This window comes from Orycteropus afer, unplaced genomic scaffold (assembly GCF_000298275.1).
Source record: "Orycteropus afer afer isolate SDZICR_OR568_19922 unplaced genomic scaffold, OryAfe1.0 scaffold00001, whole genome shotgun sequence".
Lineage (NCBI taxonomy): Eukaryota > Metazoa > Chordata > Mammalia > Tubulidentata > Orycteropodidae > Orycteropus > Orycteropus afer.
In genome coordinates this window covers 19,760,935-19,780,843 of record NW_006921588.1, presented here as the reverse complement: position 1 = coordinate 19,780,843, position 19,909 = coordinate 19,760,935, and the positions used below count along the sequence as shown (strand labels likewise).

The 19,909-nt window shown below is 39.9% G+C and overlaps 1 protein-coding gene across 1 annotated transcript in view; it reads right to left on the bottom strand.

Moving 5' to 3' along the window:
• Positions 1-19,909, bottom strand: part of CCDC141 (coiled-coil domain containing 141) — a 301,605-nt gene that overhangs the window by 11,823 nt on the left and 269,873 nt on the right. The window contains exon 22 of the mRNA XM_007936905.1: positions 13,638-13,754. Coding sequence (XP_007935096.1) covers positions 13,638-13,754 — 117 coding nt within the window. The remainder of the gene's footprint in view (positions 1-13,637; positions 13,755-19,909) is intronic.

Here is a 19,909-nt window from a genome sequence, read left to right as displayed (position 1 = left end):
TGAAATTTTACAAAGAAGATTTGTTTTACACTCAACAGTTCATACACATATTGTTTTGTGATACTGGTTACATTCCCTACAGTGTAACAGCTTTCCTCCCACTTCCTCTCTGTGGTTCCCTTTCCCTGTACCCTTCTTGCCTATGTATTCCTGCCTCCCTGCCTTTCTCCCTGTGCAAATGCTGTCCTTCTACTCCCACAGTTGACTGTATAAGGAGTGCATCTCCCTGGTGTAGGTGTTCAGCTCATAGGCCTATCTATTGTTTGGTTGAGAGTTAAGCCAGGAGAGTGAGCTCAATTCCAGACCTGAAGGGTGATTGGAGGCCACAGTCTCGGGGGTTTCACCAGTTTCTATCAGTCCAGTGAGCCTGGCCTTTTTATGATTTTGAGTTTTCCACATTTTTCTCCCACTCTATACAGGAACTGGCCAGTGAAAACCTTATGAATAGCAGTGAAACACTGTCTGATATATTACTCGAAAACTTTACAAATAGTCCTGAAACATTATCCAATATAGTGCCAGAAGATGAGCCCCTCAGGTTGGAAGGCACTCAAAATATGACTGCGGAAGGGCTGCCTCCTTAGAGTAGAGCCAACCTTAAAGATGTGGATAGAGTAAAGCTTTCAGGACCACCATTTGTTGATGTGGCACATCTCAAAATGAAAAGAAACAGCTGCAAGCATCCATTAATAATTGGAACAGGGAACGTACGAAGTATGAATCTAGGAAAACTGGAAGCTGTCAAAAATGAAATGGAACACATAAAGATCAATATCCTCAGCATTAGTGAGCTGAAATGAACTGGTTAAAGCCATTTTGAATCAGGCAGTCATATGATCTACCATGCCGGGAATGACAAATTGAAGAGGAATGGCATGGCATTCATCATCACAAAGAATGCATCAAGATCTATCCTGAAATACAATGCTGTCAGTGATAGGATAATATCCATATGCCTACAAGGAAGGCCAGTTAATACTACTGTTATTCAGATTTATGCACCCACCACCAAAGCCGAAGATGAAGAAATTGAAGATTTTTACCAACTTCTACAGTCTAAAATTGACCAAACATCCAATGAATTTGTATTTATTATTACTGGTGATTGGAATGTAAAAGTTGGCAACAAAGAAGAATCACCAGTAGTTAGAAAATATGGCCTTGGTAACAGACAGAATGCTGGAGATCACATGATAGAATTTTGTAAGATCAACGACTTACTCATTGCAAGTACCTTTCTTTCAACAACACAAACAGTGGGTATACATGTGGACATCGCCAGATAGAGTACACAGGAATCAGATTGTATCTGTGGCAAGAGGCGATGGAGAAGCTCGATATATTAAGCCAAAACAAGGCCAGAAGCTGACTGTGGAACAGACCATCAATGGCTCATTTGCAAGTTCAAGTTGAAGCTGACAAATAAAGGAAGTCCATGAGAGCCAAAATATGACCTTGATTATACTACTACTGAATTTAGAGACCATCTAAAAACTAGATTTGATACACTAAACACCAATGACCAAAAACCAGAGGAATTGTGGGATGACATCAAAAACATCATCCATGAAGGAAGCAAAAGGTCATTAAAAAGACAGAAAAGAAGAAAGGACCAAAATGGGTGTCAGAAAAGACTCTGAAACTCTCCTTGAAGGGAGAGTAGCTAAAGCAAATGGAAGAATCGACAAGATAAAGGAGCTGAACAGAGGATTTAGAATAGCAGCTCAAGAGACAAAATAAACTATTATAATGAAATGTGCAAAGACCTGGAGTTGGAAAACTAGAAGGGAGGAACATGCTCAGCATTTCTGAGACTGAAAGAACTGAGGAAAAAATTTAAGCCTCAAATTGCAATATTGAAAGAATTCATGGGCAATATGATGAATGATGCAGGAAACATCAAAAGATCGATGGAATACACAGTCACTTTACCAAAAAAGAATTGGTAGATATTCATCCATTTCAGGAGGTGACACGTGATCACGAACCAGTGGCATTAAAGGAAGAAGTTGAAGCTGCATTGAAGGAATTGGCAAAAAACAAGGCTTCAGGAATTGATGGAATACCCATTGAGATGTTTCAACAAATGGATGCTGTGCTGGAGGCACTCACTTGGCTATGCCAAGAGATTTGGAAGACAGCTACCTGGGCAATTGACTGTAAGAGATCCATACTTTTACCCATTCCAAAGAAAGGTGATCCTAAAGAATGTGGGAATTATTGAACAATATCATTAATATCACACACAAGTAAATTCCTACTGAAGGTAATTAAAAAATGCTTGCAGCAGTATATTGGCAGAGAACTTCCAGAAATGCAAGCTGGATTCAGAAGGTGATGTGAAGGTAGAGATATCATAGCTGATGTCAGATGGACCTTGACTCAAAGCAAAGAATACCAGAAAGGTGTTTACTTGTGTTTTATTGACTACATAAAGGCATTCAATTATGTGGAACATAACAAATTGTGTATAACAATGAGAAGAATGGAAATTCCAGAACACTTAATTGTCCTCATGTGGAACCTGTTTTTGACCAGGAGGCTGTTGATCAAACAGAGTAAGGGGATACTGCATGATTTAAAATCAGGAAGGGAGTGTGTTAGGGTTGTATCCTTTCACCATACATATTCAATCTGTATGCTGAGCAAATAATATAAGAAACTGGACTATATGAAGAAGAATGTGGCATCAGGACTGGAGGAAGGCTCATTAACAACCTGAGATATGCAGACGACACAACATCTTGCTTGCTGAAAGTAAGGATGACTTGAAGCACTTACTGATGAAGAATGAAGACTACAGTCTGAAGTAGGGATTACCCCTCAATATAAAGAAAACAAAAATCCTCACAAATGGGTCAATAAGCAGCATCACAATAGATGGAGAAAAGATTGAAGTTGTCAAAGACTTCATAATGCTTGGTTCTACAATCAATGCCAATGGAAGCAGCAGTCAGGACATCAAAAGACATATTGCATTGGGCAAACCTTTGTAAAAGACGTCTTTCGAATGCTGAAGAGGATAGATGTCTCCTTGAAGACTAAGGTGCGTCTAACCCAAGCCATGGTATTTTCAATCACCTCATATGCATGTGAGAGCTGGAAAATGAGTAAGGAAGACCAAAGAAGAGTTGATGCTTTTGAGTTGTGGTGTTGGTGAAGAATGCTGACAGTACTGTGGACTGCTAAAAGGACTAAGAAATCTGTCCTGGAAAAAGTCCAGCCAGAGTGCTCCTTGGAAGCGAGAATAGCCAGACTTTGTCTCACCTCTGGAGAAGGATGTCATGCTTGGTAAAGGGGAGGGTAAAAGAAAAAAGGGAAGGCCTTCAACAACATGGATCAACTCAGTGGCTGCAGTAATGGGGTCAGGAATACTAGGGATCATGAGGCTGGCACAGGACTGGACAGTGTTTCGTTCTGTTGTACATAAAGTCACTAAGAGTCCAAGGTGACTTGATGGCACATAACAACAACATACAGGATCTCCAAATCTGATCCCTTTCTGAGTAGTTGGCACTGGTAGCCAGGCACCATCTAGTTCTTCTTGTCTCACGGTCATATAGGCTGAAGTTCTCATGGTCCATTAGTCTTTTGGACTAACTATTTCCATGTATCTTTGATTTCCTTCTCTTTTCTTCACTCCATATGAGGATTCACCAATAGTTGTATCTTAGATGGCCGCTGGTAAGCTTTTAAGACCCTAGTCACTACTCATTGAAGATGTAGACCAGTATTTTTGTATAATGTGCTGTAGCATGCACTAGTTTTTGTCCTGTAGTAACTTCAAGCACATAAGAAAGTTATGCCTAACATTGACTTTATTTTTTTTTCCAGTCTTACTCCTGACATACAAGTGGTTTTTGAGTAAATAAATGTGTTTTAAAGTTGAAGGGTAGAAGCAAAAACAAAACAGTGTTCCTTCTCCTATCTCACGCAGGTTATTTTTAGTCAGAGAAAAAGTTAACCAGCAAGAAAAAATGGTTTCTTTCAACCATTTAGAAATTTAAAATTTGGGTCTAAAAGCCAGCAGTTAAAAAACAAAGAAAACCTAAATAAACATATATACAGTAGGGAATGCCCCTCCTTCCTTTGGTTGTCCCAACAGTTTAGCTCTGCCTCTTTCCATCTCTTTCTGAAAGTAGAATAAGGGATCCATCCTTCTGTTCAGTCTAAGAATCTCCTCTACATCATCTGGCAGCCTCTATTTGTACATTTTGCCTGAAAAAGTGCTTTCTTTGAGAAGATTTTTATTCTTGTATTCTTTACTTGTCCTATATTTAGCAAAGATCTCCCTCCCCCCTTCAATATCCACGAATGGATCTTAATCTGCCTCCTGGAATGACAAAATATGTCCAACTGCTTTCTCATGTAACAGCCTTTTAACTATTTGGAGACTGTCTCACATCTCTGAGTCTCTTTCTTTGCATTAAATACTCCCAAAGCCCTCTTTTCCTTTGACTCTTGAAACTTTCATCATCCTGGCTCTTTCTGGAAGGGCCAAAGCCTATGGAGTTATAAGCACCTTCAAAGGAGAACAGATGAACATTTACTGATCTGAAGACCATCCATGGGGAACTCTTTGATGAGTTCTTCAGATAATCTATGCCTCTCCAGAGAAGAAACAATATTTAAAAATTGTCTGAGAGTTTACAACAAGCTTAGGAGAGAAGTCAGAATAAATGTCCAGACCTCTCTCCTTGCTCCTTGCTCCTCACTGGGGAGGAATGGATTTACCTAAAATGGAGGGTTTTGAAGAAGGAACTGGGCCTCTTTAAGGCCCTCTCTTCTGGTATGTCTCCCACCAAATGGATACAAGCAGGTTGGTTCCAGGTTATGAAAATGCCCTATAGTGGAAGCCTGTACTCGTCTAGTTAAGTACTCAAGTGGCTGAATGGACAAATCAATCTAAATCAGAAGTGAAGTTTTAGAAAACCCACTAGAGAAGTCAATAAGCCCTGTCCTCCAATCCAGCTTTATCTGGTTACATCCTTGACTCCTGTGTCTTACTTCAGTTGATGCCAAACACAGGAAAGGAATCCAAGGATATTATTTTTTCATTGTCTACAATTCCTAAAATAGAAAAATACTTTCCACAGACAATAACACCAGATAATTTACACAGAGCTTTATGACACAATTAATTCTCAGTATTTTTTTCTGGAACACCCCAACTTATTAATGTCCCCTCCACTCCAAATAGGTTTGTTTCAACTGTTAATTTACTTTCCATATGGGAAGTAGTCAGTGGAATCATTCCTTGATCTATAAAATATATTTTATTAAAGTTACTGTATTTGTACTTTTTGTTTGTTTATTTCAATAGGAACCACATGAGACCATTGATTGGTACTGAAATTTTTAGTCAACTAAAATTTCCTACCTTTTCTGTTTTATATTTGGACGGTTAATTTCCAAAGACAGGATTGAGAGTTTTTGAAAGTATATCTTTGCTAATTCTAATTGTTTTAGTCCACTTTATGTTGTTGTTGTTGTTGTTATGTGCTGTCGAGTCGGCCCCGACTCATAGCGACCCCTCCTTGGGTTTCCGAGGCAGTATCACTACGGAAGTAGGATTGCCCAACCTTCCTTCCGAGGAGTGGCTGGTGGGTTTGAACCACCAGCCGTCTGGTTAGCAGGCAAGTGTCTTAGCCACTATGCTAGCAGAGCTCCCAGTCCACTTTATAGTCTGTTGAAATATTTTTGAACTTAATTTTTGAACTGCCCACCATAAAAATTACTTATTTCAGTTTTAAGTCTGTAACTTTGTTCATCATATTGCCTGTTCATTAATACCAGTGATGAACAGGCTGAACACTGTGGTGTTTAGGACAAAGCCAAGTATCTTTCCAAGGCCGAATTACTTAATATTCTTGGGTACAATTATTATATGATTAAATTTTCATCCGTTTCACATTTCTTCTCTTATCTTAAGAGAGATATCATGAGTGAGCTTATCAAATGACTTTCTGAAATCATAATAAATTATGCCTATGGCACTAACCTAGAGCTACCCATTAAATAATCATCTCAGCAAGGAAAATAAGATGAGTTTAATACAACTTTATCTGAGTAAATCCGTGTTGGCTCCTATCATTTCTGTTTTTGTCCTCAAAGGCACATCAGCTTTTGATTTTTATTAAGTCATTATGGAATTTTACTGAAATTCCTTTTCAAGATCACTGAGCTATAGTTTCCTGGATCTACTGAGTTTTCCTTTATAAAAGTATCTGAACACTAATGCATACTAACTTTTTTCCATTTTTCTACACCATAAAACTATCTTCACCACAAAACCTAAAATGTAGGGGGAAAAAAAAACCCATATAAGGCTATTCATCACTTATTGACTATCTCATCAAATATTTCACATTTATGACAACTTTGAAAAAATTCCCAGGCAGCATCTCCCATGGTCCAGGACCCACTGGGGCTACAGCCAGGCCCACAGCCCTCTGGGGGCCACCCCAAATGATATTGCAAAGACCCTGGTGATGACCAGGCCACACAAAGGATGGCAGCCAACTAGCTACAGGATACCTTATTCTGTTCATCCACAACATTTTGGTCTGGTCATGGAGGGCATGGGGCAGTGGCAGGACAACAGAAGGTCACAGGCAGGCGAGGGAGGCTGGACAGTGGAAGCTGGGCGAGAACTTGAAAAAGCTGGGGAGTTTGATGGGGGAAGGTAGGAATAGGGGGTGACAGAAGGGATGTGTGGGGCTGCAGGTTCAAGGCAGATAGACGATGAGAAGGGTCCCTACCCAGGGGAGGCACTAGAAGGAGGCAGGCACTGAGCAACACTTGACTACCACCACCCTCAGTACCCACAAGGTCCATGGTGATGGGGAAGGCATGGTAGGGAAGGCAGTCCCCACTGCACTATGCACAGCCTAAGACACAAAGGGGGTGGCCAATGGGCAATGAGTGACTAGGGATAGAGGATACCAGCTCTGAAGATGAGGTACAGTCCCTGACTCTTACATAATGCTGTTTTTGTTTAATAACCTGGTCTTTGGAACCTAATCATGTCAATAAGTGAGGAGTGAGTATACTGCAGTATAGACAGGACATCTTTGTATCAGTTTGATGAAAGTTCTGGCAAAATGGCTGGGAAACTCTGATCTAATTCACTGAAACACACCTTGGCTCTCAATTTGTTTCCCTTGTATCCTTGTCTGCTCTTTGCCTTTTTTTTTTTTTTTTTTTGTGGTTGTTGTTTTCTTTCTCTACTTTCTAAATATATGAATGACCTATAATCTTGTCCTTAAGCCCTTTAATCTTCTCTATATATTTTTTCTCCTCAAATATCTTACCCACTTTCATATCTAATGATCAATTAACTTTTCATTAATTCTAAATCTATAGCCTCAGGTCTTATCTCTGTCAAGATTTCTAAAGTTCTATTCCCATCACTCTGATTTACAATCATCACAAAATGTCTGGCAGGGCATAATATAATGATCTTCTACATCCATTCAGCTACTTGGGCAGAACCAATTTTAAAAGTACAAAACTTATTATAAATTTGAAGGGAGAGCACAAAATCTGATCTTCCAAAATGTCTCCACAATAGGCAGTCCTTCCTTGGGATACACAAAATTTAATGCAGATAAGTAAGAAGTTGAGAAAGAAAAATATCAAGACTAAGGCTTAACCTATGAATGCCATTTCTGGGGAAGGTCCTTAGAGAGGGCTGTGAGAGGCAAAGAGGTGACTTGGTATCTTTGAGTACATAGGATAGACAAAATTAAAAAGAAGAGAATAGAAAAGTGGTTGTCTTCATTATCTTGTATTGTTATAACAGAAATACCACAAGTGATGGCTTTAACAAACAAGTATTTATTATCTCACAGTTTAGGTGACCAGAAGTCCAAATTCAGGGTGCCAGCTCTAGGGGAAGGCTTTCTCTTTCTGTTTGTTGGCTTTAGGGGACTATCTTTGTCTCCTTTCAACACCTGTAGGCCTGGTTTCCCTTGAGATCTCCATGTATTTTGGCATCAATCTTCCCTGGGTCTAAGAGAGACTCAACTCAGAGATACTGGGTTCAAAGAATACACTCCACTTCTGGCTCTTCTTTGTTGGGGATAGTGAGGAACTCCTTCCTCTGCTCACTTTTCTCTCCTTTTATCTCTGGTGAGATAAAAGGTGATGCAGGCCACACCCCAGGGAAAGTCTCTTTACATGAGATCAGGGCTCTGACTTGAATAAGGATGCTGTACCACACCCTAATCCTCATATAACTGATTGGCTGATCACATCAGATCACATTATGGGGATGACTGCATCATTACATACCTGCCAAACTACATCATTACATAACTACTGTGAGGCCTGAATCCTAATAGCCTCCAGGTATATCTTTAACCAGAAGTCTTTTAGTGTCGAGGATTCTAACACTCCCCATGCCCCAGGGCTTTTATCTACCCTCCAGATTCAGCACGTATCAGAGATTTCCTCCGGATTCAGTGCGTATCAGAGATTTACTGGCTCCTGAAGTCTCCCACGTATCAGGGCTCTGCATCCTCCCTAGATAATAATTCCCTAGGTAGACTTTGGAGCCGGGGGATTCCAAGACGTCCCCCAACATCTCAGATCCCTGCCCTATACCTCTTAGCAACAACCAATCATCTGTACCCCTTTGCCCTGGTGCTACTCCACCCCATATTTTCCTATAAAAGTGTGATAGTAAAGGAGCATGAGGTCTTTTGCTTAAGCCACTACGTTGGCAAGAGCAGGGACCCTAGCTTGAGCTAGCAAATAAACTTTCCTTTTGCTTTTGCATTGTCGTGTGTTAGCAAATTCCTCGCGACGAACAACTCCTTCATAACCTGGGCCCAACGCTACCAAACCACTAAGAATCATGGCCCAGTCAAGTTTGACAAATATTTTGGGGGACACAATTCAATCCATGACATTCCATAATTTGCCCCGAAAATCCATATCCTTGCCACATGCAAAACACTTTCACTCCATCATATCATCCCAAAAGTTTTAAATCAACTCCAAGTTCAGATTCCATCCTAGGGCAAAATTCCTCTTCATGTGTGAATCTAGAATACATGTTATCTGCTTCCAATGCACCATTGTTGAACAGGTACAAAGTAGGCATTCGCATTACAAATGGGAAAAATTGGAGGGAAAGAAGGGATAATGGGTATCAAGCAAGTCTAAAACCCAGCAGAACAATTAGCATTAACTCTCAGGACTTGAAAATAATACTCTCTTCTCTAATACTATCTAAGCATGATCCTACCCTCCAGATTCTGGGTGTTGGCTTTGCCCTCCAGACTCTGGATTCTAGGCAGAGGCTCCTTGGCCCTGGGGTGCAGCTCCTGCCAAGCCCACTGGAATGACAACTTTGCTTCCTTGTCTTTGGACAGCCCCATTCTCCAACTTCAACTAAGTGGTGACCCCACTCTCTTGGCCCCATTCTTCTACCCCTTAGGCATGGCAGCCCCATCTCCTCAGCTTTGGGTAGCAGATCTTGCCCCATTACCCCAGCACTCATGAATGGCAGCTCTACATCCTGGAACTGAGTTGGTGAAGATTTGACTCTTTGAAACCTAGAAGGCTGTGCCCACCTCCTTTGAAACCCCCAGGGCCATGGTCACATCCTTTGAGACCCAAGAAGTCACGGCCTTACCCTTTGAAACTGAGGCAGCTATGCTTCCCTTGGTCCTTGTCTCTTCAGGTTCTGCTTCCTGTTTTCTTGGCCTCTTGGCCCCTTGGCCTGTTGGGCTTCTTGAGCCAGCCCAGCCTCTGTGCTGCTCCAGCAAGTGTTACAAAGCTCTTTAGGTCTACCAATAAGTGCCCAGAGGCACCCCACTCTGCCAGTAAGCCTGGCCTGAAGGTGTTCAGTTCTCTTATGCCCAGGGCCAGCAAGCCTACCTCTGTTGGCAAGTGCTCAGAGACACCCCATTCCACCAGGAAGCCTCCTGTCCAAAGGCACTCAGCTCTCTTGCTCTGTAGGTTTGCTTCTGTCACATGTCATCTCATGCCAGTTTCTTGGTTCTGGTACCACCATTTCTCTACCACTGCTTCTCGCTATCTGTACCATGTCCAGGTTACAACTCTCTTCACTTTCTTCTGAGCCCATACCAGAATTGCCTTTGATGTACATAATTCTACAGTATCTTCAAGGCAATCTAGGCTTTTACTATTAGGCACCTTACAACTCTTCCAGCTTCTACTCATTACCTAATCCAATACTGCTCTCACATTTCAGACATCTGTTAGAGGAACATCCCACTGTTTCAACACCAACTTCTGTCCTAGTTATCTAGTACTGCTGTAACAGAAATACCAAAAATGGATGGCTTTAACAAAAAGATGTCTATTCCTTCACCATTTAAGAGACTGGAAGCCCAAATTCAGGGCACCAGATCCAGGAGAAGGCTTTCTCTCTGTTAGCTCACAGCGAAGATCTTTGTTTCCTTTCAAATCTGTTGGCTTAGCTTCCCTTAGAAATTCCATGTGTGTTGGCACCAGTCTTCCCCTGGGTCTAGGAGATTCTCAGCTCAGGGACCCTGGGTCCAAAGGATGTGCTTCTCTCTTGGCTCTTCTTTCTTGGTGATAGTGAGGTGCCCCCTTCTCTGCTCACTTCTTTTGTATCCTAAAATAAAAGTGGTACAGGCCACACCCTGGGGAAATTCTTCTTACATCAGATCAAGGCCGTGACCTGAGTGTCTTGGACCCCAACCTAATCCTCTTACAATTGACTCATCACAGCAGATCATATTATTGGAGGTGATTGTATCATTACATAACTGCCAGACCACTGAGAATCATGACCTAGCCAAGTCTACACTTATTTTTCAGGGACAAAATTCAATCCATGAAAGTGGTGAAGAAGAACGTTTTTTCCCCTTTCCAATTTTTTCCAAGGCAGATGTCTTAAGAACATCATCCCTAAGCTAGAATTCACCTGCCAGGTGAACAGGATTAATGGCTGAGGGCACAGGCACTCTTCTTACCTAGTCTGACAATACTTCACTAATTGGTATAAAAGTACTTTTCATGCTATTGCTTTATTAATTATCACTTAAATAGATGAAATGGAAAAGGAAGATTGGCAAGGAAAGCTACAGTATCTTTACAAAACAGCTTATTTTTATGCATGGTTTCCTTGGAGCTCTCTTTGGATCTTCTAGGAAAAAAAAGTACATGCCTGAAATTCAGAATTAGATGGCTGCCTAGTTCTGCCAGTAACTTTTTGTGATTTTTGGAGGGCAAGATATTTAATCTCTTTTGGCCTCAGTTTCCTCAAGTGTAAAATTAGATTTGATCAGATGACTTCTAAGTCCCTTCTAGCACTAAAATTCTATCATCCTAAATGCTGGCATTGCAAGCCCTCATCTTCAGCCAAATAGTTCTGTGACTTTAGGCAAGTGTCTTAATACTCTGTGCTTCCATTTAACCTTAGGAGCTTTCAGATACTGCTGTGAATTTAGCTTCAGTGCTCACCTTGGGAGTAAAGCACCACCACTAATCTGTTAGCAGTGCAATACATTGCATTTACTGAATTACCTAATTCCAACTACTGCTTTTTGTGGTCAGAAAAATGACAAGCATTCTGTTATCTACAGGAGAAAATTCCCGGGATGAATGCATTTTTGTAGTAGATTTGTGGAAATGTTCTGAGTCTAATAATTTTCCTAGGAATAACATCATTTAAGGGTATCAGAACTGAATACAGTGGTTCCCTGACAAGCTCTTTTTGGTGTTTCCTATTATCAGCCCACATAGCTTTTCAGGGAATCATTACATTTGACCTATAATATAAATAATAGAGACATTAAGAGGGTAAATGTGATTGAGCTGTTTAAAAGTGAAGATTACAGCCGCTGTTTCATTTTAGTGTCTGCATCAATTGCACTAGATCATGTACAGGAAATTATGTCAACCAGAGTTCTTGACAGCAATAATTATATACCTTCACTTTTATCCTAAATTACTGATGGGCTAGTATGTGGTTTAATTTATACTAAAACAAAAGTTATTTTTCAATGAAAATTAACCTTGCCTTTTTATTTAAATGAATCTTTTTCTATTTCTAAGAAAAATAAATAGAAGCAAGAAAACCCATTTTTACTCTGTTTGCTTTGGTAGGTAGTAACTTTTGCTTCTGATTTCTTAGTAAATGTGCTGGGTTCACAGTGAAAACATTGTACAGAATAAAATTAAACAAATTATATAATTCTTGATTTAGTAATTCTCTAAACTTAGTCAAGAAAGTAGTGTGCATTTAATGTTATTCTTTATTATTTTGATGAGTGGTTCTTAATCAAGGGTGAATTTGTTCCCCAATGGACATTTGACATGTCAGGAAACATTTTTGTTAGTCATAATTTGGGTGGAGGAGGTGCTACTGGCATCTAGTTGGTAGATGCAAGGGATGCTGTAAACATCCTGCAATGCACAGTATACTCCCTCACAACAAAGAAATCGCAAGAGTGCCAAGACTGGGAAACCCTGATTTAAACAAAATCCGAATAACTGAAGACAATTCAAATAAAGCTAAAATCAAGCAAGATGACCAAGTTTTGGCAGCTTTCCTTTGCCTTAGAGAAGAACCAGGGTTAAAGTGCCTCAAGGTTCTACCACAAAAGGGTGGTGTGTTTAATGGTAGTTTGATAGTTGTATAATCACAGTAGACCTTGACATAGACCTCAGTTGTGGAAAAGGAAGTCCTAAGGAATGTATTGACTTCAAGTATTTATAAATCTTTTTCCATAGGCTAACTGCAACAAATGGGATTTAAAGAACAAACAACTCTAATGCCCCAACAAGCATATTTTATGATTTTGTAGGCAGTTGAGAATAACATTGACTGCTTTTCCCCAATGTTTGATCTCCTCAATAGAGAAATATTGGGAGCAAGCAACTTGGCATAGCAAAGTGTAAGGAGCTAATTATAGTCCAGCAGCTGTGAATAGAAAGTGAACTATTTATCCAGAGAATCCATAATGAGATAGTGATTTAAATAATACTTCTGAAAGCATGATATGCTTTTTGTGAATATTTTGCAGTTTTTGCTACATGCTTTAATCTATCTGTAAATGCATAGGTTTGAAAGTAATTTAAACATTTCTCTAAATATTTTAGTATTTATATTTCAGCTAGCTTCTAAATTTTAGTATATGTGCCTGATAATACCATCTTGGAGGCAGATTCTGTGGGAATAAGATATGATCAAATCTCATGGACTAAGATTTTCTAGTGGGTAGTATAAAACAACAAAAATCATAGCTTGATGTTATAATAAAGAAGAAGTAAAATTTGAAGCTGCACTTGAAAGTAAAGAACAATGGAAAGGTAGTCAGAAATACAAGAAATAGAATGGTGTATGGTCACATTGTAGTCTTTGAATGGTTGTCCCAATGCTAATCTAACATGCTCCAGCTCCAGCTTTTTAAATGAGGGACTGAGAGGGAAATAGCACAGAAGAGAGGCAGAACTAGGTAAGCAGGAAACAAGAAATAAGGAATGAAAAAACTCACTTGAATGTACTTTGAGAGATTCAATTGAAACAGATAAGAAGGCTTCTTCTTCTTCTTCTTTTTTTTTTTTACAGAGCACTGTGATTCTAACCTCAAAACAAAAGTAATAAATAATGAAGGCTTAGTAGTTTCCATTACCTTATAGCTTTGTGCATTGAATATTGTCTGCTTCTTTTTTGCTGGTTCTTTTAGTAGGTCAATACAATCATCATGGAAGTCTTCCATATTTGGATTTATCTTTAAAACGCCTCCCTGCTGAAAACAGAGATGGTTAGTGAGAGTCGGGGCCAAGAAACATAGAGGAACAGTACCATACAATAACCACTTAGAAGAAAATGTAGACCCTTTGCAAACTTTCAGTAAATGTATGGTTCCAGAGGCTGATGCACTCTCATTATGTGATTTGTAAAATTATCCCTCCACTCAAGAGTTCCCTCTCTCCTGTCCTACTTCTTTGATAAAATTAATTGCAGTAAAAAATGGTTGTTCAAAGACCCAGCAGGAAAAAAAGTAATGATTACCAAAGGACGTTATTCCAGGAGCATTCTCTAGAGAAAAGAATCATTGTGCATGGGAGTTTAAACCATTAGGAGGGAATGAGGAGCAGCAATGAGGTAGAAATGATTAAAGTCTCTGATGGAGAAGAGAGCAGGAAAACAGTCAAATGCCTTAGGCACTACGCCACCAAAGCTCCTCCAGAGAATTTACACAAGCAAAATGTTGGGGAGTCTCTTGAAAAGAAAAAGGAAATATCACTATTATAAAGAAAGAAAACAAAGTACATTTCATGTGGGTGGTGACATTTTACTCCTCCATTTAATTTCAGTTTTACTCATGGAGAGGGAACCAGTGGGAGGCCCCAGCAGACTTCCTACAGGTGAAAGACCCACAGGTACCCCAAGTGACAGAACACACTAGTTAAGGGTGGTGAGAAATCCCAAGAAAAGATTCTCTATTGCATTTGGAACATACTGGATCACTGTTGTTGTCGTTATGTACCTTCGAGTTGGACCCGACTCGTGGTGACCCCTCCTTGGGTTTCTGAGATGGTATCACTACGGAAGTAGATTACCCAATCTTCCTTCCAAGGAGTGGCTGGTGGGTTTGAATGACAGCCTTCTGGTCAGCAGTCAAATGCCTTGCACTAGCAAAAAGCACTATGCCATGGAGTCGAATCTGACTCATAGCCCCTTCTTGGGTTTCTGAGGCACTATCACTATGGAAGTAGATTGCCCAACTTTCCTCTGGAGGAGTGGCTGGTGGGTTTGAACCACAGCCTTCTGATTAGCAGTCAAGTGCCTTAGGCACTATGCTACCAGAGCTCCTTACTGGGTCACTAGATGGGTTTTAAAGAAATGGGCATGCTCCTCAAAGTTCACGTGCTCAGAGGACAGAGGGAGACACTTCACTGTGGAGATCTGGCTTTCAGTATCATCTCTAAGACTAAATCGGTTTGTTTCACTGGGTAAGTCATTCTGCTTTAGTAACCATTTAATATATAATTCCAAAATGGCAGCCGTTGTGGAAATAAACATTAGATTTTGAATTAGAAGATCTAAGCTCACAAGCATTTTACCTGCTTAGAGCTTATTCCTTCTCCTTTAAAACAAAGAAAACAACATGTGTCTTATCTCCATCTGCAGGTTATTTGGAAGGTCACAAAGAAAATATATGTGAAAGTCTTTTGTTAACCTCAAATTGCTATACAAATGGAAAGGAGTATTAGCATAATTTCAGCCTTAACAGAGATTTCTAGGCATATATATATATATATGTTTTTTTAATTGTCATGTGGGTGAAAGTTTAGAGTAAATTTGTTTTCCATTCAACAATTCATACACATTTTGTTTCATGACATTGATTGCAATCCCCATAATGTAATAGCTTTCTTCCCACTGTCTCCCTGGGTTACCTTTTCTCTGTGTCCACCTTTCCTACACATTCCTGCCCACTGACCTATCTCCCTGTGCAAATGCTGTCTTCTTATCTCCCATGGTAGACTAAGGAGTCAACCTGGTGTAAATGTTCACCTTGTAGACATGTTTATTGTTTGGCTGGAAGCCAAGGAAATTAGTTCAATTGTAGACCCAAAGGGTGACTACGGGCCATAGGCTCAGGGGTTTCATCAGTCTCTATCAGACCAGTAAGTCTGGTCTTTTTCATGATTTTGAGTTTTGTTTCACATTTTCCTCCTACTCTATCCAGGATCTTCTATTTTGATTCTGTTTTGAGGGGTTAGCAGTGGTAGCCTTGCAACATGTAGGTACCTAGCCTGAGGTTTCCATGGACCATCAGTCCCTTGGTAATTGCTTCCATGTGTCTTTGATTTTCTTCATTCTTCTTTTCCCCAGGCAAGGAGATACCAATTACTGCATCTTAAATGGCCACTCAAAAGCTTTTAAGATCCCAGCCACTATTTACCAATGTAGGATGTAGAACAATGATTTTGCGTAGTATGTTATACCAATTGAGCTTGATGTCCCCCCACGACCATGGTTCTGAACCCATGAGCCCAGTAACTCACTCCCTCAAGGTGTTTGGCTGTGGCTAAGGAGTTATATACAGCTAACCACGTGGACTTCACCAAATGGAATACATAGGAATCAGACTGACTACTTCTGTGACAAGAGGCAACGGAGAAGCTCAGTGTCTTCAGCCAAAACAAAGCCAGGAGCTGATTGTGGAAAAGACCATCAACTAATAAGTAAGTACAAGTTGAAGTTGAAGACAATTAAAACAAGTTCATGAGAACCAAAATATGACCTTGATTATATCCCACCTGAATTTAGAGACCATCTGAAGAACAGATTTGACACACTGAACACCAATGACCAAAAACCAGACGAATTGTGGGATGACACCAAGAACATCACATATGAAGAAAGCAAAAGGTCATTAAAAAGACAGGAAAGGAAGAAAAGACCAAAATGGATGTCAGAAGAGACTGAAATTTGCCCTTGAATAGAGAGTAGCTAACGCAAATGGGCAAGATAAAAGAACTGAACAGAGATTTCAAAAGAGGAGCTCAAGAAGACAAAGTCATTTATTGTAACGAAATGTGCAAAGACTTGGAGTTAGAAAACCAGAAGGGAAGAACACACTTGGCATTTCTCAAGCTGAAAGAACTAAGGGAAAGATTTAAGCCTCGAGTTGCAATACTGAAAGACTTTATGGGCAAAATAATGAATGATGCAGGAAACATCAAAAGAAGATGGAAGGAATAAACAGAGTCACTGTACCAAAAAGAATTGGTCAATGTTCATGCATTTCAGGAAATGGCATATGATGAAGAACCAATGGTACTGAAGGACGAAGTAGAAGCCACACGGAAGGAATTGGCAAAAAACAAGGCTTCAGGAATACATGGAATGCCCATTGAGACGTTTCAAGAAACAGATGCTGCACTGCAGGCATTTACTTGTCTATGCCAAGAAATTAGGGAGACAGCTACCTGGCCCACTGACTGGAAAAGATCCATATTTGTACCCATTCCAAAGAAGGATGATCACATAAAATGTGGAAATTATTGAACAATATCATTAATATCAAATGCAAGTAAATTTTTGTTGGCGATAATTAAAAAACAGTTGTAGCAGTATATTGACAGGGAACTTCCAGAAATGCAAGCTGGATTCAGAAGAAGACATGGAATAAGGGATATCATTGCTGATGACAGATGGATCTTGGCTGAAAGCAAAAAATACCAGAAAGATGTTTACTTGTGTTTTATTGACTATGCAAAGGCATTCGATTGTGGGGATCATAACAAATTATGGATAACATTGAGAAGTATGAGAATTCCAGAAAACTTAATTGTGCTTATGAGGAACCTGTACATAGACCAGAAAGCTGTAGTTCAAACAGAACAAAGGGACACAGCATGGTTTAAAATCAAGAAGGGAGTGCATCAGCGTTTTATCTTTTCACCATAGTTATACAATCTGTATACTGAGTAAATAATCTGAGAAGCTGGACTATATGAAGAAGAAGGTGGCATCAGGATTGGAGGAAGATTCATTAATGAAACTTGTGGTATAAAGACAACACAACCTTGCTTGCTGAAAGTGAAGATGATGTGAAGCACTTACTGGTGAAGATTAAAGACTACAGTATGGATTACACCTCAACATAAAGAAAAGGAAAACCCTCACAAATGGACCAGTAAGGGGCATCATAATGAATGGAGAAAAGATTGAAGTTGTCAAAGATTTCATATTACTTGGTTCCACAATCAACACCAATGGATGCAGTAGTCAAGAAATCAGATGACGTAGTGCACAGGCCAAATCTGCTGCAAAAGACCTCTTTAAAGAGCTGAAGAGCAAAGATGTCTTTTTGAAAACTAAGGTGTGCTTAACCCAAACCATGGTGTTTTCAATCACCTCATATGCATGTGGACAATGAATAAGGAAGACCAAAGGAGAGTTGATGCTTTTGAGTTGTGGTGTTGGTGAAGAATATGGAAAGTACCACGTACTGACAGAAGAACTAACAAATCTGCCTTGGAAGATGTGCAGCCAGAATGCTCCTTGGAAGCTAGAATGGCCAGACTTCATTTCATCTACTTTGGTCATGTTGTCAAAAGGGACCATTTCCTGGAGAAGGATATCGTGCTTGGTAAAGTGTAGGGTCAGCGAAAAAGGGGAAGGCCTCAATGAGATGGATTAACACAGTGGTTGCAATGGTGGGCTCATATACAGCAAGGATTGTGAGGCCGGTGCATGATCGGGTAGTGTTTTGTTTTGTTGTACATAGGGTTGCTATGAGTCGGAGCCGACTCAATGGCATCTAACTACAGCAACAATTTACCATAACTTTGCCCTGGTTCTACTTTTTAATAATTCCTGCAAAAGATAGCATAGCATCAACTTAAAAATACAAAGGTCACACATTTATGCTTTGCATGCAAACATGTGTAAAGTATGGTCTAAAAGCATCCTTTGACAAGTTTTTTATTCTGGCTGTAATCCTTAAGGGCAATGCTCATGTTTGTTTCTTTTACCAGAGCAGCCTTTCTCACATCTATACTCACTGAAATCAAACATTCTTTAGTTACTGGAAACAATGCTCTGTACCAATCCTTTGGGTATTTACTACAAATGCCAAAACATTTCTGGAGGATGATCTTTAGGCAAAGCATGGTATTAAGTGTCGTGGAGGACTCTAAATGGAACAGATCAGAGTACTGCCTCAAGTTTAATCAAGTAGCATGGTTGGGATGGTAACAAAAGTTAATATGTGATGATCATGGTAAGAAAGAACACAATATGTTATGCTGGGAGACCATAGAGGGAGTGCTATAATTGAGGGAGGATTTATGGAGGAAGTGGTATTTCGATTTGATTTTGAAAGACAGTAAGATTTTGATAAGCAGACATAGCAAGTCACGTACTCAAGTAAAGATTTAGAAGTAGGGAATACAGGGAAGGACTAACAGACCAGTTAGACAGCAGCCTACAAAGAATGTGGAAGCAGAGGGGATTGGGAAGGGATCAAATTAACCTGAGATTATTAAACGGCTTCAAATCTGAACTTTATCTGGTAAGCAATGAAGAGTTTTTAGTGAAGTGTTTTGAATGTAAAAATGAATGTATAAATAAGAGGATCTTGAGTGTTGCAAAAGATAACTGAAGTGGTGGACTGAGAATAAGAGGAGAGGGCAGAATTCTAATTATTGGGAATTTAGAATGAGGAGGAAATAGGAATTGAGGAGAGAGAGTGGAGGCAACTCTTTCAGAAAGAGTAGCCATGAAGGGGAGAAGGGATATGGTTGCAGAGAGTAGATTTTATTGAATTGGGTCCTACTTAAAGATGTTGTTGTTGTTGTTGTTATATGCCGTCGAGTCGGCCCCGACTCATAGCGACCCCTCCATGGGTTTCCGAGGCAGTATCACTACGGAAGTAGGATTGCCCAACCTTCCTTCCGAGGAGTGGCTGGTGGGTTTGAACCGCCAGCCTTCTGGTTAGCAGTCAAGTGCCTTAGGCACTATGCTACCAGAGCTCCTTACTTAAAGATATACAGTGTAAATAGGAGGGATGTTATAGACAAGGGAGAGCAAAGAGTCAGAAGCAGCAGTGATTTTTCAGTATGGATATCAGCAGAACAAACAGGTTCTTAGGAGGTAGGTAGAGGCGGGGAGAAAATGATAAATGTTGAAAAAAATAATATGAGATATATGGTGCATTCATACAGTAATTGAACAAATATGTTAGAAACATGAGCAATTTCATACCATTTTAGCCTAATGCACTTTGGAGAATTTATCCACAGGAAATCATGAAAAAAAAAGAAAAAGCTGTATGCACAAAGATGTTCATTGCGGTGTTATTTAAAATGCGAAAAGAAGGATGGCAGAAGTAAATGGAATTCTGTTTTGAATTGCAAAGACCCCATTTTTTCTCAGTAACAA